The following is a 17,700-nucleotide window of genomic DNA, read 5'->3' on the forward strand; positions in this document are numbered from 1 at the left end:
TTGCACTCTTTGCAGCTTTCTAATTATGTTTTCCTCTGGCAATAAATCCATCACTGAATGAAAATGCTTCAGCGTCTTTCCAAAAAGTTGCTTGTCCACAGCTGAATTAGCAAAAACCAACAAATCACCTTGAAAGCTACTTCTTTCCAACATTCTTTTTCTTTTATTATGTCAAATATTCTTCTGTATGATACAACACACAATTGAGTTTTCAAGATCCCACACAAAGAAGACACGTAAAGACACATGCTAGGCTAGCAGCCATACATACATAAAACTAAAAACAAAAGGGGACTAATAATGACAACTAACAGCGATAGTGTGAACTGTGCAAATGAACAATTATTGAGCCGATATGTTTGTTTTGGAGGCTACATTTGAGCTCCAGCTAAGAGTCTCTCTGCCTCGGGGAACAAGCTGTTCTTCAGCACCTGATGCTCTGCAAGCCTTCTGCCAGAGGAGAAGGGAATGAACATTTTGTTTCTTGGATAAGTTTTTTTTGTAAACTCTTGACTTTGTGATAGTTTAATTACAATTGTGTAAGTGCTAAAAGGGAAATGCACTTCTGGCTCCTTGCTTCTCCGGGGTCATGCGTGGCTGCAGTCCAGCAGCTCATCGCCATCAGTGTGTGAATGTGTGAGTGCATAGGTGAATGGCTGAATGTGTGTGTGCATGGGTGAATGGCTGAATGTGTGTGTGCATGGGTGAATGACTGTAGTGTGAAATGCTTTGGGCTCCTCTGGACCTCATAAAGTGCAATACAGATMATTTACCAAAAGTTAAAACTGCATTTCAAAAAGGTTTTAATTCACCTGCACACATAAAGACTGGAGTACAGGAAAGTACAGATTTTACAGGGATGTTTAATTTTTTTGCTCTTTAAATGAATGATGGACATATCAGGGAGAAAAGTGAAATAAAGTATAATCAGAAGTTTGAGTTTCTGTCTTACTGTTTTACTCCAGCAGCCATGGCTTAGAAAAGCTACTTTGTATGCATAGATCCACATCTTCAGATCAGGGGTGTCAAACTAATTTTCGTTTTGGGCCAAATCAAGATCAAGAAGGCTCTTAAACGGCCGGTTGTGCCAGAGTGTATTGATAAAACCCGTTCACAAACTGTTAAAATATCAATAAATTATTCAAATTAAATAATATTATGGAGCATCTTTTCAGTCCCTCCATGATTTTGTGATACATTTTGTTTTGCAATAAAATTCAAAGTGTTTGTGGCACCAATTTGGACATATTTACATTTATTTATCACAGTAAATGTAACTTTTTAATTACTCGCTGTATAGATAATCGACATTGAAATAAACTTGATTTGACTTTTTATCAGAGTGGCTCAGAGTAAGTAATTATGTCCATGATGTTGCTCTATAATGTGACTTGATCTAGTCCCACACTAAAATCAGTCCTTGCTGCTGTTTGCTCAGAGTTCATCCACACGGCATGGCCTTCCCTGCTGGTTTCCTCCTGTTGCCTCCAGCTGTTTGTGTTTTCTCTTATATGTAAATGCAAAGCAGGTAGAAGTGATATTTTCATAGAGATTTCAGGATCAGTCACACACAACGTAGCTATGCATACATAGATGTGTGCGGAGCTAATACATAATTCATCAGTTCAAAACACCTTCTTCACCAAAACAAACAAACAAATCAAAGTAATTTTTATGGTGCTGTGACCCAACAGTCTTCATAATCAGCCAATCATCTATACATGATGCACACATGTCTGCAAAATTAAACATTTACACAGTTTATTTGCTTGATTTCTTAAAGCGGGGTTGTGCCTCATAGATGCAAGCAGTCAGTATCTTATTTGCTGCCAGAACAAAATGACTTGCTTCAGCTTTGCATATGAGGAATATACACAGAGTTCAATGGTGACTTACACTGTGTGACCTCGGTCCATTTCTCCACATCTTCAGTGAACCTGGTCAGAATAACTATCTGAAGCAAAAGGTAACGAGTATTAGGGCCAGGTTAAGAGAAAATAAAGTAAAAAATAATATGAGAATAAAGTCGTAATATTTTTAGATTAGACATAACAAACATGTTATTATCAGCAGCAGATGTGTTAACAGGTTAAGTATTTCCTTATCTGTAAGACTTACAGCTAATTCTAACTTCACAAGATGTTCAACGTTCCTCACTTAACTGCAGTCGTAAAACTGATTTTTTTGTGTCTCAGTTCTCACAATATTATGACTTTATTGTCGTGAGTTTAAAACCTTATTTTTGCAATCCTTTTTTTCTGTTGTAAAAAGCTTACTGTTCAAGCCACTCTAAAGTTTTGCTTTCTCTTTACTTCAGGATGATTCTGACACGCTTTGTTTGTTTTCAGTGGTTCAGAACACACAGTAGACAAACAAATAAGTGCCTTTTTGCAATAAAAAAAAACATAAATAAAATAGCAGAGGTGTATGTTTCTTGATACATCCCAAATTTTTGTTTTATTTCACAAAGTTAGACGTATTTGTCCTGTTGCATTTTTCTTCAGTTTTTGTCCTTTTTTAATCCAAATTGAATGATTCAGATCAGAAAACTAATTTTATTATGAGACAAAGACAACCTGAGTTCATATGACCAACATTTCTTAAAATATGGTTCCATTTACTCAACACTTTCCAAACCTGGTGGAGCTCCAGCAGTGAAAACAGGACGTGAACAAAGCCATCCAGTCCACTTCCGACATTACAATCACCGCAGCCAAACGTCAGCGACTTTATTAAATCAGATCCAATCGTTTCAAACTTCAGAGTCTACGCTTCCAGCAAGCAATCATTTCTCAATTACTGAGGGTCCAGATCCTCTGAGCGAAGCAAAGCGTAGATCAAGGGGCTGCTTTTTAATACGAAAAGTAAAAACACACACATCAAAAAGTTTTATTTTGTTTCATCAGTTCATAAAATGTTTTCTTGGGGATCATGACAATTTTTTTTTTTGAGTAGAAAAGTTTTACATTTGGGCCTTTGTGTTCTTTTTGCTCTGTTTGCAGTGTTTCTTTTCTTGGAACTCCCCCATTTTATCTAATCCCTTTGACTCATGAACTTTGACCCTTGCTGAGGTAAGTGAGGCCTGCAGTGCTTCCGCTCTCTCTCTGGGACCTCCTGGATGAATCATTGACGCACCCTGCAGACGTTTTAGTTGGTCAACAACAAAAACTTACTCATGAATTTATAACCTCACAGACTGACAGATGTCACTCAGTTTGTGCCTCATATGATCTTTTCTTTGTGAAAATAAACCTCAGCTGAGACAAAAGAAGTCTGTAAGAGGCTGTAACTCTGATGGGTTACTGAACACTTACGGCGGATTCAAAGAACCTCATTTCCAAAAATCCAATCAATCTCTTTAACCTGAATCAGGTGCAGTTTTTCCAGTCCTCTGAAATGTGTTGTCCTTATTGTGTTTTTCTTTTTCTGCGACAAACTTGACAAAAGTATCTGTCAGTGTGCTGAGCAAATGTTAGAAAAACTCAATATGTATCCAAAGAGCAATTCTTTGCCGACAGAATTTATTTTTTATGGATTCACAAAAAGAAATTAGACACAACCAGTTTTTTTTTCTTAAATCTTTTAAACATGTACAGTTTGGCGACCTCTTGACAAATGCTTATTGTTTAAAGAGGGAATTAAACATATAAAAAATGACACTATGTTAAGTTTCAACCATGTGCACTAGAAATAATAATCTGCCCCTTCACCCTCCTGCCATTAGCATTTTAATGTTTAATACTTTATTTAATATAGTTGCAATGTACACGCCACATTCAACCACTCAGGATAAAACACAAACTGTTTCCTCCTTTTTTTGGGTGGAAATCCTTGCTGGTTCAATTCTTATAGCACAACATTATAAAAATGGTTCTATATTTTTACATCATCTTGCTTCTGTAAATAAATATGATCCCTGACTCAAACTCCAGACAGAATAAAATAAATACATAGAAGTGAATTATCAGTGTTATTTACATCACAATGTTACGGTTCAGATGTCGTTTAACTGGATATAAAACCTTCACCAGAAAGTCTTTTCATCAAATTTAACATCTTCACTAGGTGATGCATTCTGCTTAACATGATCCAATAAAAAAACAAAAACAAAGTGTGGGTGCATAGAAAACGGCTGTGCAATTGTAGCAATTGAGAGTTACATTCACTTTAAAAAGATACACCAAATACATTTTCATAAAAGAAAGTCTTTTTTTTTATACACTTTTAGCAGTGATAGTGAATCTTTCACTGATTGGGCACACAGAAATTAATAAATTTAACATAAGCACTACATGGACTGCATGAAGATCAAATTATATGCAAGCGACAAAATACTTTAAATTTACTTATATTTCTTTTCCATTTAGAGCAAAAATGTTTGTAAAAATGGATAGAATGTTGCCATTTGTGTATAAAAGTAACATAAAGCTTGAAAAATTGCCAATGCAGGACCCAACTGATGCAAAATGTTTATCATATTTATTTATTTTTTGTTATTATTTGGCATCGATTATTTCAAATCACAGTCATTTCAACACAATCACAGTCTTTTGGAAAATGAAAGCGCCCCTCTTCAGCGCGGCTCCCTCGGCGTGATGCGCGTTTACTACCGGCATCAAGTGCAACAATTCATTTGTCTCGAGTGAACACCTGAGTCCGGCTGTTCTCAGAACCTCTGAGAAAATAAGAACCATGCTTGCTGCGCTCCCCATCGTGTACCGTGAGTAAATGTCCGCTGCTGCAAGCAAACCCCCGAACCCCACCAGCCCTCATGATGACAGCAGTGAAGGTTTGATGTTGGAAATGTGCTCGTCCAAAACGTCAGTAAAAAACATGCTGCGCAGTCACGCTCACTTCAAATTGTTAAATCATAAGCAATAAATATTACATTAAACATGGTAAGCTTATCTTTTGATTCCTTTTAGCAGTGATCTAAATTCGGTGTTTCTTTTTTTTTTGTATGTGCATATTTTCATATTTTTCCCCTTTAGGTTACCATCGGTGCACGATCATCAGAAAGCTGAGAGTTTTGTGCTAAAACCAAAACAAAATGTCGTCTTCAGACACTAGTTTCGTCTCCCTCCTGTGGGTACGAGCGGCGCTGCGCCCGATCCTCCAGACTGATGTCCTCCGTCGTGGTGCTGCCGCTGCTGGTGGCGCCTCTCTGAGGCGGGAAGGTGAACTGCAGGGCCTGTCTGTTTTTGGCGGATCTGGCGTTGTCCGTCCCGTTGCTGTAGGAGACCACCAGCCTGCGGTTCTCCTCGGGCGCGGCCGAGCGGGGCGGGTGGCAGTTGGCCCTGCTGGCGTGGGGCGAGTCATTGCTCGGGTCGCTGGTGTTGTTGTCCTGAAGGTCGGTCAGGTTCCCGGTGGCGATGCTGCCGCTCTTGACGTGCGGCGTCTGGCTGTGGGTGTGGCGGTATTCCTCGTCGATGTCCTTCCCCAGCTTCCACCTCTTCCACTTTTTCAGCATCTCGGACTGAACCTGAGAGGCGATTGGAGTGGAGAAGCGCAAAGGGGCGCAGACGACAAGGAGCACTAAGTTAGACGAAGGACGGCTGCGGCCAAGGACTGCATGTAAAAGCTTAGATTTGTAGATGGGTATTGTTGCGGCACAACTTCTATTCAAGATCAAAATGAAATAGCTTTTAGCTTTACAAAAGAAACAATAAGTGGTTCAAGCGCACATATCAAGCACTGCAACAACGGCAAAGATCAAACTAGAGTGTTCCTGGCATGAAAGCAAGAGTGCCTCACCTCTTTATTGACGAAGCAATACAGTATGGCAACCAGCAGGCCCTGCAATGAAAGTCGGACGTTTAAACTGAACAATTTTCTATTATTTGAAACAAATAACTAAAAAATGCAATATTCCCGCTTTCTCAATCTGCTGCTGTGAGTAGTTTCTAGTCGTTCTCGCCGTAACGTTACTCACAACTTCACTCAACCAGCCCTGGGAAGTAATTGAAGGGGTCATAGTGTTGGCATGATTAAATCACGCTAATCGAGACTTAATCAGCTGTGGGACATCAGTCGAGAAACATCGGACCCTAAACAGTCAGAGCGTTTTCATGTCACACAGGCGTAACAAACGCTGTGCCAAGTGGTTGTGTAACAAATTGGACCAGAGAGGGGAAGCAGATTTAGACGTCGCTTTTCAGCTCTTTGAAGTTTATTGAAGTGTTACACCGGTTTAAGGGGTGAATTGATCTGTTTCACCTGAATAAATCAAGTGAAAGCTGGAAATGTGAGTTTGAAAAGTACAACCACAAGTGCAAATTTATGGCCAGTGTGGCAAAGTAAAAGGCTTTTTCCAACCTCAAATAGATTTTGCAATAAAAAAGTGGAAGAAGCACCATCTTCCCAGTTGTTCGGAGAGGCTACAAATACAGATGCCTCTCACTGAATTGAATCTCACCCAGAAGTTGAATACATTTTAGCGATTTATTTAGAAAAAAAAAAAATTGATGCTCATTTTATAGATTCGCTGCACAGAGTGACGTGTTTCAATTGTTTATTTGATTTGGATGAACGTGGCTTCCACGTAAACTCAAATGTAGTTTCTCTGAAACATTTAATTTCACACAAGACAATTTAAACATAGAAATGTTCTGAATTCTTCCAGAGGAGCGTTCAGGCGGCCTGCCGAGGTGTTCAGGAAGCCTATGTTACTTTAACAGCAGCTATCAGTAGCTGCATCGCTGGATCTCGATAATACTCCTTTGGTTCTCTATGGGGATTAAATCAGGGCTGTTTGCTGACCAATCAGGCACAATGAAACCATGATCATTAAAACCAATATTGATACTTTTGGAAGTGTGAGTAGGACCAAGTCCTGTTGGTAAAAGATTTAATCATCTCCGTTAAGATTGTCAGCTCAGGGAAGAAAGAAATGCTTGAAAATTTCCTTGAAGACATCTGCAGTGATTTATTATTTGTGGACCGTTTGGTTCTGTGTCTCCCTGCTCCTCGTCCAGTGAGACTTGAACACAATAAATGCAACATTCTCAGCTCTGACTCAAGCTGCAGTCCTTGCCTTCTACATCTGCGTCAAACTCAGATTTTTTTTTTTTTCTAAATCACCTCAAGGCTGCAGTTCTCTCCTGCTGCACTTTTTCCTATCACATTATTCTACCAACTCTCCTCCCCGTTAAAAAGCTTGGTTACAGCAGTCCGTGAACCGCCATCTTCTTTAATCTTATTTACTTTTTGTGGTTTACCTTGTGCAAGACGGCTTTTATGTTACGCAAGCGGTTAGCAAAGCAACATTTTTGCATTTGTCACGTCGTATTTGCATTTTTAGAGCTGCCGAATCTATCGTTCGTCATCAATAAGTTTTATTTTTTTAATTGAATTGCTTAAATAAAATAAGCTAATTAATTAAATGTATTAAGATGCGCTTGTTAGCGAGAAATAATTGAATGCGCAACCACATATGCATGTTTATTGGACGGCTGGCTTTTGAAGGTGCAGATAGAGCATAGAAAAATAAAACCTTGTTTGTTATTATTATAAAGGGTATAAACAGATAAAGCATGGGATTCGTAGTGCTAATATATTGTAGAAGCAAAGGTTGTGAGTTCAGACCTGGAAGGAGTTGAACAGGAGGTCACAGAAGAGGCGAATGAGGCGAAGCATGGAGCCCTTCGGGACGGACTCATCGATGACGAAGGTGAAGAGGATGGCGTGAATGCCGAGCAGCGGGATGAGAGTCAGCGTGGATTTCGCCAGCCTGCGAAACAACAACAACAAAAAACAGTGAATACTTTTTTAAGTGTGACACATAACAAAAAGGTAAACGCTTATTTAAAATTCAACCACTTCAGCAGACTACCTCTGCAGAATATTTGGTGTAAAAGGAAAATTGCAGAGTAAAGTTTAGAAAAAAAAAAAAAAGTGAAAACTACAATAACCTGTACAAAAAAAACAATGGTTGATCAATGAAGGCGCATTTGCAATGCCATTTCCAGTTTTAATGCTATCTTCTGTTTAATTAAATAAATGTAACGTAAAATAATCATTGTTTACCAATCCTGGGCTGTTGTGATAGTCTTAATGTGTACCACAGAACAAAGACCCCAAATTTTTCATGTTATCAACTTTCAAAAGTACCTTCATTTACTGATTCATTTTCAATCAAAGGGCATTGTCTCACCTGAATTTGTAGTCGGTGTATCTCATCTGATGAGCCCTGAGTTTAGACATCAGGATTTTAATTATTCGGATGAAGATGAAGAAGTTAATCTGAAATATGACGAGAGTCACAGAAAAACATTCAGAGGAACAATTTAGAGACTGAGGAAAGAAATTCATGGAGAAACAAGGCTGACATTTTGAAGCTGCAGTAGATATTTTTGTAAATGCACATTTTGGGCAGGAGTATCTGAACATGGAGGGGTATTTACCTCCAAAATAAAAGCACTACATTGAGAAATATGCATGGTGATCAAGTTCATGGCCAATTCTGAAGACGCAGTTTCTAAGATTTTCTGTAGACTCTTATTAATACAGCACTCAAGTTTTTGGAGTTTGAATTTTGCCAACATTTATCTTGCATGGAATCAGCAGTAAATCAGCATGAACTGCTCTGCACATAAGCAAACATCTGCATGTGAAAGTCTTGAATAACATTCACGACTGCAATTATTTTACATTCATTTATTGATGAGGTACGTTCTTCATAAAGTGCAGGTGAATGTTTTTGCAGTCTGTCATTATTCATTGTGTGGTGGTCATGTTTGCACGGTGAGCGCTGGCATCTCATTTCTTGACTCCTGCTATGAGTACAAATTTAATCTCAGAGAACCAACAGGTGTCGACGGCACTAATCTAAAAATTTTGCAGTCAGCCTTTCCACTGGTTTTCAGCTTTATTCCGTAAATAGGGCTGTAAAGCACATATCTGCACTAAATCTAAATGGAAGCATGACTCATCATGCAGAACAGAAGAGGGTCTTGTTATTGCAAACATTAACAAGAGATTGTTTGGTAAATGACAAAAACAATTTTTTTTTWAAAAATATGCAAAGTGCATTAAGAGACGGTTTTTAAGCAACTTCAAAGAAGAAGGAGTGATACTATTTTCTTTTCAGGAGAGCTGGGTGAGATTTGTGGAAGCGAACAGGTGGGAGGATTATTAGTTTTCACCCAACATTTCTCAGTCGTCTGAATGTAAGCGGCATCACCTACAAGGTTAAGGACAAACAAAAAGATGTAATTCTGGTTACTTTCAAAGCCCTGTGAGTTTGACAAGCTGCTTTATAGAAATCCAAAGTTTTCTTAAGCACAGCCGTGGCTCTCAGACCTCTCATCACTCGGGCCGACACAAAAGGTACGCTGATGTTTGTGTTCCTCCTGCACAGTTACCTAGTGTCCTTGTCCTTGTATGTGAGGATTAACTGGGGCCACACTGTCTTAGCACAAACATCAGGAGGCACAGGCTGTTTAGTCAGCTGCTGTTAGAGGAGGTGACGCTGCAAGAACTTTTAAAATGAATAAAATGACTAATAATACTAACGCAACAGCTTTTAATTTGAGGAAACTTTGAATTGAGCGAACAAATGCTGCTATTTTGGAAACTGCTGCAGGATTCAGAGTAGAATAACACAAGGAAAGGAAAGGCTCCCTCTAGTTACTGACCGCATTGCTTTTCACGCAAGTTTTAGTTTTAAAATACTGGATTCATCAATTGTTCACATGTAAACTGGTGAAGGAGGGGAGGCACAACATAAAGAGAACCAGAGAGACACACACAGACTTACCAGATAAGCAAACAATATGGGAGAACGGATTATCCACCAATACCCCATGTTAATATTCCTCTCCCAGCACCTAAAACACACACACACACACACGCACACACGCACACACACACACNCACACACACACACACACACACACACACACACACACACACACACACACACACACACACACACACACACACACACACACACACACACAAATATAATACACTGCAGCTTATTGAGATTCTGTAAACGTTTTTTTTTCATTTTTTATTATTCTCTACAATATGAATAACCATCTGCCACTGAAAGCTTCAACAATAAAATCTCTTTCACGTTTCGTGTACTTACTCCAGGTTCTCATACAGATATTTCACTGTGATCCATGGCAACACAAATATGAGAGGCGCACCTGAAAATAAGAGCAAGGTCACAAATGATCCGACTCAATCAAAGAAGCCTTTCTGGTCATGAACAGACGTAACATTTATTTATTTATTTATTTATTCTCTAACAGTTTTATCGAGTCGCTATGCAGCATTAGACTGGTTCATTATGTAAAAAAAATTAACACTTCAAGGTTTTCATCTTACTTGATGAGTACTTTAAAGATCTCTAATAGGGTCAAGGTATCTGTGGGGATCTGCAGCAGTTCCAGCTCACAGATGCCTGAGGCCACAGAACAACAACTCAGTTGCATCATGTCAACCAAATAGATAATTTATCATGGCCATGAGCTGATTTCCCCTCAGTGTTAGATCGGTCCTTCATTTCAGCTGTTGCATTAAACCAATAAAATGCAGCTTCAATGTGTCGTACTGCAAATCTGGCAGTAAAACTCACAATATTTAACCAGCTGAGGGAGTTATCAATTATTAATGCACTAATGAACAAATTAAAGGATTAGGTTGTGTCCCTGGATTGGAAATGTAATTCTTATAAGTGTAGCTCCTGAAAACAGTGAAATGAAATGCATAAACTGTACAATCATACAGAATCTCTGTGACAAAAAAAGAGGCTGAACTGTAAAGCAAAGAGGACGTTTCTGTTAAATCGCTGCAGAGCTCCAGTTTACGTGAATGTGATAAAATGTGAACATTTGGGGTATAAAAATTCATCTTTGACCTGTCACTAACATATGAATGAAATAAACATCTTGGACTTGAATTAAGTGGGAGTTCTTATTCTGATTTCAGTTCTGAGCGTTAATCTTGCACATGTTTTTTTTTCTTTTTTCTTTTTACATTTTGTAGATGTTATAAGACTGAGCATGAAATGATCTCAGACATCTGTCAGCAAAGACGTTTCCTCGCTTCACAACAACTCCGGCATTCTTTTTGTTTTTTTCTTTCATCTGGTCTGAAGATATAGATGGTTTGCAAAAGGAGCAGATGTACTTAGTCTCTTACTTTGTCTCAGAAAGCTTTAAGGAAAAAAAGCATAAACCTTTCTGTCTTGCTTTTGTCGTGATGAAGTGAATTATTTGTGGGATCTTATGAGATTTGGGTGTTTTTACAATAAAAAAAAAAACAAGAGGGATTATTCACTTGATACCAAGATGTTTAAAATCCTTAGTTGATCTTAGAGTTTATCATCACAGCAGACATTTGATTTGGTTTCACTGCTGCTGAGTTTGATCAGAGACATTTAGATGAACAAGGAGCTAAAAAGTTATATACATGTCAGTTTTTCTTCATGTCTTCTATGACTAAAAGTCCTGTTCATTTGTTGTTGCTTTTTTAAACAAAGCCCATGTCATGATAGAGGACATCTGTCATTGAACTCATCATAGAGGACCTTCTATAAATACTCACATGAGCACCAAGACAATTCATTCATAACAAAAACGGAGCCATTGCTGTAATCTTCCCGTAACAGATTAGCCAGAATTAAAGGTCATGTAATAATGTTAGCTGTGATATTATGTATTTTCCAGGCACATAGTGGCATTTTATAGCTTCAGAACTGCAGCATCGCAGTGAAGATCATGTAACTCTAAATCAGATTCAAGCGCAAAACACAGAGAGACCGTTTTCAAAACCAGTGGTGTGATCATAGTAAGTAGAAACAGCTGTGATGGCTTGCTAGCAGGTTAAGCTATCGCAACGCTGCAGACTAACTGGTTTGTATTTATGTGTCCAACTTTTTCAATAAGCTGCACAGTCACAATATTTAGGTGAGCCCAAATATAAGAAAACATTCCAACTACATTGCAGGTGTCTAATAAACCTGAAAAGCTGGGAACAAGTTAAACAAAACAGACAACTCTGAAGAGCCCACACATCTAGCTAAATGCTAACTGACATTGCATTTGCTGCAGGCAGCTGAGGCAATGGAGGAAAATGAAGTGGACAGGTGGAGAAGGAGGACTTAATTCACTCAGCTCACAGACTAAAAACCACCCCTATATTTGCATTAAAACAACCCCTATATTTTTATCATCTGTCTTGTTTTCCTATCCTTGGCGCTCAGAGGTGCAACTTAATGGCAGCCGAAACTTTCAAAGTAAAGCCTTAATTGGTTGCATTTGAATTCATTCAGGAATTTCAAGCAAGAGTAAAAAAATAAAAAATAAAAAAAATGCTGGTGCAGGGGGCGATTTATTAATGCATTTGTTAAGAGAATGTCTGATGCAACGTTTCAGAGTCTTTCAATGCCTGTAATTGATCCAGAATAGATTATAGAACATTTATTTCAGTCTAACCGCTATCCTGATAGCTTTGCTATCAGACAATAGAAACTGTAAAGTCTCGCTGTCTGTCAGAATGTGTGCTGTGTGAACGTGTCACGATGTGGGCTCTGACCCCAGCCGATAGCCAAGTAAATGTAGAAGTATTTCTTCTCGCTGAAAACAGTGATGACGAGGAGGCTGTGCAGATAGATGCCTTCCACCAGCAGCCAGTAGTTGTTGGCCATCACGCTGTACTGCATCATCACCATGGCGCCTCGGCACCACATCACGGCCTGAAATGCAACACGGTCAAACGTGGAGGAGGAGCAGGGGAAAAAAAGCCGAGACACTCTTACGTTTTAGGGCACCATGAGTAATCCATCAACATTCAAAACCTCTACATGCAAATGTTATCTTAAACCTTTGTTGAGGTAAAAATATTGGCTTTTCAAGTAGATATGTTGAAGTGGACTTTAGCTTTTTAGTTAAAAACTGTTGTAAAGTGTTGACCACTTTCTTGATAAAACTACATCGGACCTAAACAATGAATCTGTTGAAAATGTCATCACTAGAGAGACAGTGTCAGGCATGGAGTTTAACTGCGCCAAAGCCAACACTGCTATCGCATTAAATCAAAAGTTATTCGATGTTTTCCCTTAAATAGAAAACATGAGCTAAGATTGCTTTTTCAAAACAGGTTCGTTTTACACACCTGATGATATGTTCCTGTTTTGATTAAGTCATGTTCAGATTTTTGGTTGATTGGTTCAGTCACAGAACTGTTGCACTTTAAATGAAACAAATATTCACTAAAGTCCAGGTGAAAAAAAACTGCTTTTTTTTGTTTTGTTTTTTCATTTAAATATCAGGGAAGAACTTGAAAGAAGAAAAGGCTGAGTAAACAGATTGCTGTTGATTTGGAACCATAATTGATGTAATATGTCTCGACATAAAATCAATATTCAATCGGCTTCTTATTCGGCAACAGGCCCGGTGCGACGGCTGCCGAATTTTAAAAAACGTATGGGCTGGGAACGCTCAACGCTTATTGTGGAAAATTTGTAAGTTATATAACAAGTCACTTTTTCCCAGCAGCTGCACTATGCTCCCTTTCTGAATATTCTGTATTCGAAACACACCTTTTCAGGAACATTTAAGCTGTGTTCGGTTTATGTTAGGATTTTGGGAGAAGCACCGAACACGAGTGCAGCGTGCACTACTTAAAAGTTGGAAAGCGAGTGAGATTTGTTCATTTTTGTGTTCCTAAGCTAAGCTACAAGATAACAGTTGAAATTAATCCCCGCTTTTCTCAAAGTGTCCTAGTAATGTCACTGATTTGAAAAAAAAAAAGAAAAAAAAAGCGTGACAGCTGGTGATGTTGATGTTCTTACTGGTATGTTGACCCAGGCCTGTGTCTGGGCGTCGCTGCCGCTCTTTGGGTCCAGCATCAGGCTCAGCAGAGCGTCTTTGATCAGAATCGAAACGGCTCTCAGGATGAACGAAGCAAACAGGTTCATGTGGATGTTGTTCCTCATGCAGTGAAGCTTCCTATGAAGAATTGACCAAGTGGATTATCTCTATTTTTGCATTGGTCACATTTATAAATCAATCCACTGTAGTATCCTTCTTTTATTCCCTCTCTCTCTCTCGCTCTCTCTTTCCCTCATTCCCCCCATCAACTTTTAGTCTTCTCCATCATTATTCTTCACTCCTTAGCTTTCTTCTAGTTTTTGGATCGTCACATTTTAACATCAAGTAGAGATAACCTGGGTAAATGCAAACTGTGTTTTCAGGTGTTAATTAAAAGTCATTAGAAACATCTTGGTCCAATAGGAAATTATACTGCAAATTAAATTTTTTTGTTTCAGTTCGGTTTATAAGCTTAAGCAAGATTACTAACTAACTAAAACAAAACATGTCTGTCCTAAAAGTCAAGTATCACATCCCCATCTGTAGAAGATCAGCATGCAGAAGCTACATCTAGAGAAACTAAACTCCAAATTAACTTTATTTGCAGATGAACAGCCTAAATTGATCTTTACCCTAAGCAAGTCTTAAGACACACTTCATTTACATAATGAGGCAGAAATACACAAGGTATACATGTGTTTCCTTGACAAAAACGCATGCATAAGAAAAAGAAAATAACAAAAAGTATGTATTCCTGCTTTTATTTTTAACTATGTTAGTTTTGGTCCTCCATAAAAACTTTCAAACATTAATTACCTTAACTCATTAAGATAATTCTGCAAAAAGGGTTCAAATTTATCTGCAGTGATAAAAGAAGATGCCATTTGGTGGTATTTGTTTGTGGCAGCAGTGGAACGGCTGCTTGTTAGCTATAAGGGGCCATTACTTTTTCCACATAGTTCCATCCGGCTGGTTTGGAAAACCATTTACCCTTAAAAACATTATTTACTCAAGGTTTCTTCGCCTGTTGTTAAAAGTTGCTTGGCAAACTTGTGAAACAAAAAAAAAGAAAAAAGAAGTAATTTGTAGAGGGAAAGCTACTTTTCACAATAATTTATTTTTGCCTTTTTATCGTGTTCTACCGGTTTAATTCTTGAATTGTTTCATTTCCATTTATCCTCTTCAATATCTATTTCATGTGGTTGTTGTTTTTTTATTTTAATTAAATGTATTTTTCGATTGCTTTCTTTTTTCCCAGATTTATACCTTGGAACTCTGTTTCCTGTTTCTCTATCTTTCTTTCTTTCTTTCTTTCTTTCTTTCTTTCTTTCTTTCTTTCTTTCTTTCTTTCTTTCTTTCTTTCTTTCTTTCTTTCTTTCTTTCTTTCTTTCTTTCTTTCTCTCTTTCTTTCTTTCTTTCTTTCTTTCTTTCTTTCTTTCAGAAATGCATGTTCCCTCTTGTCTTCATCCCTGCGCCTGTTTCTCTCTGTTTTATCCATTTCGTACCTGAAGCTGATGAGAATGGCCAGGGCCAGCAGCAGCGCTCCCAGTGACAGAGAGTATCCCACTGTGTACATGATGCGCAGCTTGCTGAGGATGCGGCCATACTGCTGCTGCAAACCCGACTGAAACGCAAACACAGTTACCTTTAAAGCATTCGTGCTCCTCACACACACAAACACACACAACAAAAAAACATAGGAAAGGACTCTCTGTGAACATATGGGAAGATTTTGCATTCTGCTTTTCTAGATTGTGTCAGAGTTAAAGAATCACCCGACCATATGCTACACGTTCAGAGTTAAATATCCCCAAAGGTTTCACGCACCTCGCCGGGGTCGTCGTCACATTCGCTGGTGTTCTTTTGTCCCCACTTGCCGTCTTCGTTGCAGACCCTGTACACCAAACCCCGCTGAACTGTTCACAAAGACACAGGACATGTCGTGTGAGGTTGGGTTCAACCATTCAGAAAGAAAGAAAGACAAAATATTCATCTCAGAATTGCAACAAAATGTCATCATGTGGTGAAGAGACGTCTCCTCCACCTGGAAGCCATGTTTAGCTCACTTGGCGTCATGCTGTTAAGAAAATGATGTTTTGCTTTCACGTTGAGTGAGTGGTCAGTTCAAACACTGTGGATCTTCAACACACTTCTTATTTCACGATGGAGTGCGGATTTGTTGCATGGCTATTTTTACGTTGTTGACTTTCTGATCACAAACGAACCCTCTAAAGCAAGATAGGAGCAACAACGTCCGTCTTTGCGGTGATGAACTCCTGTTAAAAAGTCTATTATCATAGTTTGTTCAGTTTTACACTGCTGTCATCATTAATGCTAAGAGTCTCTCTCAACTTCAGTAACATAAATATAAAAATGACTTGTGCTTTAATAGCAGAATTACGCTGCTTTGACAGAGTAAAGCGTATCACACAATTTCCTATTACTTGGTGGGAGACCAAGAAGGATCTGACCTTCAGGGTTTAAGCTGTGGTAAAATCCATTTCATTTATCTCTCATCCAACAAATTGCAGGTTTCACTTCATTCATTCATTTCTTTCTTTCATTTAATTAAACTGCAAGGGCGCAGGAAGAGCTGGGCTTTTTGTAGTGACTCCTTCTCCCCCATTGAATCCACAGTATCAACGACACTGGATGAGCGCCGCATCCTTGATGTGATTTTCAAAGAAGCTGATGCCAATAAGTTCTGACGGCATCAGACTGAAAAGCCTTTCAAATACATTTGAAAAAAATCTTTGCTATAAGACTTGAAATATTTTATTTCTATGTTGAACAAAAGAAAGACCTTACATGTACTGGTGTTTTGTTGGGTAGGAAGAGTCCTTCTCCTGTGATGTAATGGGCCACTTAACCTTTCCCTTCATGAGTGTTCATATAAATCGAGATCTTTTCAAAGGCATTATTCTGCGCTGGATGTCAATAATAGTAAAAGCCTTTTAGCTGTTAGAAAAAAAAACAAATCATTCCTCTATAAAGGACTAAGATGTGTTTTCACAATTGCAATTTCTAGTTGCAACTTTGTAAACAAGCAGAGCAACCAGACGCTGACTTTGTCTTATCTTGACATATTCAACCGTTATGCGTGGCGCAGAGATAATGAGAAAACAGCAGCACTGCGCAGCTAGAAATTTCACCCCAGAGAGTGAGTTCAATTTAACAAGCCGGAGCTCCAACACGATGTGATAACAGAGGGGAAATTATCTTTGGAGTTTAATTTTAATTAACTGAAAAAAGCTCGGATCATAATTACACGTCTGAAACTTCAACGATCAGCATTTTATTACGGTACAAGAATCTGCACAAAGAGTTGACAAGAGGCAGACGGCACGGCAAATAAAAACCGTCTCTTAACGACGTATGTAGCGTCTAGAAAACGTTTTCACCACCTTGGATGTTTTGACCTATAAATTAAAGATTTATGTCCGTCCTGTAGGCTTTAAGCTGGAGAAAACATGGGAGTGAGTAACTGGATGACAAATCTGAGCGACAACTAGAGGACATAATATGTTTTATATATTAATCTTGATGAGTTTTTAGATTGAAAAAAATGACAACAAAACAAAAACAAACAAAAAACAAAAACAAATGAAAACTGATATCAGCAAAATAATGACAACTAAATAAAAATATACAATGAGCGATTGCACAAAATATTCATCCACCTTTCAAGTCAGTGTTTAGCAGATGCACCTTTGGCAAAATTCACAAGAGCTGCATGAAGTAGGAATTATCCTGTTTCTCTTTTTTAGAAATTTAAGAAGCTCTTGCAGTCCCAAATAAAAATTAATGGTTAATTGGCCTATTTTAACAGTTCAAAAATATTCCGATGTTTTTTTTTTTGTTTTCTTTTGTTCTGGAC

The 17,700-nt window shown here is 38.3% G+C and overlaps 1 protein-coding gene across 1 annotated transcript in view; it reads right to left on the reverse strand.

Annotated features, from left to right (window-relative positions):
* Window positions 1-4,217: 4,217 nt before the first annotated feature.
* The window catches only part of gcgrb (glucagon receptor b), a 55,178-nt gene continuing 41,695 nt past the window's right edge, over window positions 4,218-17,700 (reverse strand). Inside the window, exons 5-14 of the mRNA XM_008424176.2 lie at window positions 15,651-15,739; window positions 15,329-15,447; window positions 13,805-13,961; window positions 12,547-12,706; window positions 10,094-10,154; window positions 9,758-9,827; window positions 8,153-8,241; window positions 7,585-7,729; window positions 5,755-5,796; window positions 4,218-5,482 (exon numbers count right to left, since the gene is read on the reverse strand). Of these exons, the coding sequence (XP_008422398.1) occupies window positions 5,060-5,482; window positions 5,755-5,796; window positions 7,585-7,729; window positions 8,153-8,241; window positions 9,758-9,827; window positions 10,094-10,154; window positions 12,547-12,706; window positions 13,805-13,961; window positions 15,329-15,447; window positions 15,651-15,739 (1,355 nt within the window). The 3' untranslated portion in view covers window positions 4,218-5,059. The remainder of the gene's footprint in view (window positions 5,483-5,754; window positions 5,797-7,584; window positions 7,730-8,152; window positions 8,242-9,757; window positions 9,828-10,093; window positions 10,155-12,546; window positions 12,707-13,804; window positions 13,962-15,328; window positions 15,448-15,650; window positions 15,740-17,700) is intronic.

Source organism: Poecilia reticulata, linkage group LG1 (genome assembly GCF_000633615.1).
Source record: "Poecilia reticulata strain Guanapo linkage group LG1, Guppy_female_1.0+MT, whole genome shotgun sequence".
NCBI classification, from domain to species: Eukaryota; Metazoa; Chordata; class Actinopteri; order Cyprinodontiformes; family Poeciliidae; genus Poecilia; species Poecilia reticulata.